General features: G+C 39.0%; 1 protein-coding gene across 1 annotated transcript; it reads left to right on the forward strand.

Moving 5' to 3' along the window:
* Nucleotides 1–3,125: 3,125 nt before the first annotated feature.
* Nucleotides 3,126–3,791, forward strand: LOC129571436 (uncharacterized). Its single transcript, XM_055451235.1, has one exon. The coding sequence runs from the start codon at nt 3,126–3,128 to the stop codon at nt 3,789–3,791; it is 666 nt and encodes a 221-aa protein (XP_055307210.1).
* The last annotated feature ends 29 nt before the right edge of the window (nt 3,792–3,820 follow it).

Raw genomic sequence — 3,820 nt, forward strand, 5'->3', positions numbered from 1 at the left:
TTTGAAATGGTGCTTGCTATTGATTGCGTGTTTCGCGAGTGCTGAATAATTTTTGGTGGTGTGTGTTTTACTTGAATCGTATTCGTGTTGACTCATACGTACAACCAGCTTCTGTGTTGTTTCACCAATGTACGATGTTTCACAGTCAGCGCAATCGACTTTGTAAACAACGCCGCTTTGCTGGCCCTTCGGTATTTTTGATTTCAAATTCGTAAAACTGAAACCATTCTTGTTGTGCGGTCGCATAGCCATTTTAAGTTCTGATACGAAGTATTCACATGATCGTGAGACCGATTCGCTTAAACCAGGCACATACGCTAATGATGCATAATGTTGTGTTTGTTCGGCAGTGAGCATGGTGTTATCGCCCGTCTGATTTACAGACTAATACGCGTAGCTATTTCCAGCCACTTGTGTATTTTTGCACGATGTCTACATCTCAACCAGCGACAAAGGCAACCCGTGTGCAAATAAAATGACTAACAGTCACTCAGTTGTATGTAACTGTATGTACTATGTAGTGATACACAACTAAAACTGGCTAAGTTGATTGAAATCATGCGTTTTGTATGGAGACAATCACGTTTAATTATTCTTTCAGTCAGTCGACTAATTTGGGACATTTTGACTAAGAGTGATTTGTGATTAAAGTTAACTGCAGTTGCTTATTTTGTTCGAGACAATCTATAGAAGTAAAGTAATAAGTAACTAATACTTTTTTGCGGGGAAAAAAATTCTGTCACTGTCAAATTTCGTACCAACACAACCAAAGTTTTTTTTCAACGAAAAAAATTCTTCGTAGTAGTAAAAGAATTATTGTATAGATTCAAGAAACAAAATCACTAACACTAAGAAACAAAGACATTTTACCGTGTGTGTATAAAAACCCATAACAAGCCTCACATCAAAATTTTCATGACAGTGTTTTCGGAAGCCATTTTAGATCGCTACATTTCGACCAAAATAATTTTTCCAGCCAATATTCGGCAGAAACTGTTGATGGGGTTTTGTTTGGCTTGTCAATATCTACAACTTTTACCAAGACATCAGCCCTTGAAAAGGCATTCTGGGCCAGTTACAGTGTAAAATGACCGAAAAAATTGCAATTTTTTTGGCATTTTTTACATTTTTTGCTCTACGAGTCACCCGGGCGGTAAACTATTGTTCAGTTTTCGACTTATGTCGTGTAGCCAAAACCTGTACACAAATTTTGGTACTTGTCAGATTGCGATTTAAAGCGGTAAAAGCAAATGATTTCTACCTTTTCTGCCTTTGAACATCTAGTATGGTCCTTTACGAACATTTTGGGTACTTACATGACCAAATCGAGTGATGTTTTCACATATTTCTGGCCTCATATTCGATTCCAACTCCCAAAAAATCGACTTTTGACCAAAAAATCCTTAATTATAGGCTTTTTTGGGATAAGACACCATCCCTAAAAAGCCTATAATTAAGGATTTTTTGGTTTAAGAAATGGGATCCAAAGGCAAAACAGGTGCATTTGGTGGGATGCGAGCCCACAAATAAGAATTTTCGATTGTTTGATCCTGAGTCGAAGAAAGTGTTCATCAGCTGCGACGTGAAATTCAACGAAAATTTCATTCGTAGTGAGTATTTGACATTGCCTGACGATGAAATTATTAGCGACAAGACGGAAGTTGCAAACAATGGTAAATCGCATGAACCAGAAAAATCGATTGATGACTTGGGTGAATCAACATTGAAAAATGCAACCAATTCAGATGATGCGGCATCGGAAACAGAAGATTCATTCACCAAATCAGTTGATGGAAGGGCAGCAACAAGTACACCAACACAGAGAGTTCTGCGTACAAATAGAAAGCAAACAGAATTCTACGGAGCATTTGCATATTCGGCTATTTCAATTGAACCCACGACATATCAAGAGGCAAAGAACTCAAGTGAATCAACGCATTGGATGAAATCGATTCAGGAGGAGCTCAATTCGTTGAAGGAAAATAATACATGGAATATAATCGAAAAGCCAAGCAAATGTCATGTCATTGGGAACAAATGGGTGTTTAACCCTTTGACGACCAAGATTGAACGGGTGGGAATTTTGCAATTCTGATTGCAGATTCGTGATCAGCGACCCCAAAAACCTTAAGAAAATTTTAATTAGAAGAAAAAAATTTTTTGGTTGGTCGACCCCATTTTTTCAGTCACTCCATAAGGTTACATGTAAAACTCAAAAATGAGACCAAAAATAGAGTGTTACGGGCAGAGCCATATCGTATGGCCTGAGTAATATTTTCGAACATGTTGAGTAGTTTTGGAAAGAGGAAGGTTGCTCGCATCTTTTCACCTAATATTCCGAAGTTCTAGCTCTGACCGTTTAAAAAATATAAGATTTTGAAAAGTGTGAAAAAAAGTTAAGATTTTTCAACTTTGGAGGCATCTGTGGAACGAGCTGGTGAAAAATGTCAATACTATAAAATATTTTTTGGTAGCTACATTCATTCTCTTTCCAAAAAGCCTATATTTATCAAAATCGGTTAACAAATGTGGAAATTATAGGCGAAAAACAAAATGGGACATATGTGTCCCAAAGGTCGTCAAAGGGTTAAGTTGAAAACACCACCAAACGAGGAGCCAAAGCACAAAGCACGCCTAGTTGCAAAGTGCTATTCACAATCGGCTGGCATTGATTACAAAGAGACATTTTCTATGGTTGTTCGATATGAAACCGTTCGCTGTATTCTTGCTGTTGCGGCGATTGACGATATGGAAATGGTACAGTTTGATGTCAAAACCGCATTTCTCAACGGCGGTCTGGAAGAGATCATTTACATGGAAATACCAGAAGGTATTGAGCACGAGTCGAACAAAGTATGCCGTTTGAAGCGAAGTTTGTATGGGCTGAAGCAAGCTTCAAGAGCTTGGAATTCGAAGTTTGTACATTTCCTGAAAAGTTGCGATTTGGAACAATCGAAAGCGGATTCATGTTTGTTCTACGGCTACATTGAAGGTGAATGGGTAATCGTTTAACTGTACGTTGATGATGGATTCTTTCACACAGCAGGGGGGCGATTAAATCGTTGGTAGCGAAACTGAGCAACGAATTAAAAATCACATTGGGAAATGGCGAATATTACGTTGGCATGGAAATTAAGCGTGACAGAGCAGCCAAAACAATAAAAATCACGCAGGAATCGTACATCGAAAGGGTAATCGAAAAGTTTCGGATGCGCGAGTCGAATGTCATTTCTACACCATTTGATGTTGGTACCAATTTGACCAAATCCGAAGAAGAATGCGATTTGAATTATCCATATCGACAAGCATGTGGTTCGTTAACGTATGCATCAATCATTGCACGACCAGACATTTCCTATGCAGTGGGAGAAGTCAGAAAGTTTTTGGAAAATCCAAATCGTTCGCACATCAATGCTGTTAAGCGAATCATGCGTTACTTGAATCACACAAAGTCATTGGGCATTACATATGGTGAACCGGGTGAAATGGATTTAATCGGTTACACGGATGCAAGAGATTTGGACACAAGACGATCAAAGACTGGATATGTGTTCAAGTTTGGAAATGGTTTGATTATGCGGAGAAGTCAAAGGCAAGAAACAGTTGCGCAATCCACGACGGAAGCTGAATTCATGGCAATAACCGAGGGCGCAAAAGAAGCTATTTGGTTGCGTCAACTATTCGAAGACATCGGTTTTGAACAGGCAACGGCTACGAAATTGCGTGTGGACAATTTAAGCGCCATTAAATTGGTGCAGAACCCGGAATTGCATTGTGGCATCTCTCACTAAGAGAGGTGCGTGCAACGAGAGAGTGAATG

The sequence above is a fragment of the Sitodiplosis mosellana genome, unplaced genomic scaffold, assembly GCF_009176505.1.
Source record: "Sitodiplosis mosellana isolate CC-2019 unplaced genomic scaffold, AAFC_SMos_1.0 Smas_scaffold_2466, whole genome shotgun sequence".
NCBI classification, from domain to species: Eukaryota; Metazoa; Arthropoda; class Insecta; order Diptera; family Cecidomyiidae; genus Sitodiplosis; species Sitodiplosis mosellana.

What these genes read in the sequence shown, in the direction of transcription:
- LOC129571436 (XM_055451235.1), top strand. Translation starts at nt 3,126, where the DNA reads ATGGAAATTAAGCGTGACAGAGCAGCCAAAACAATAAAAATCACGCAG.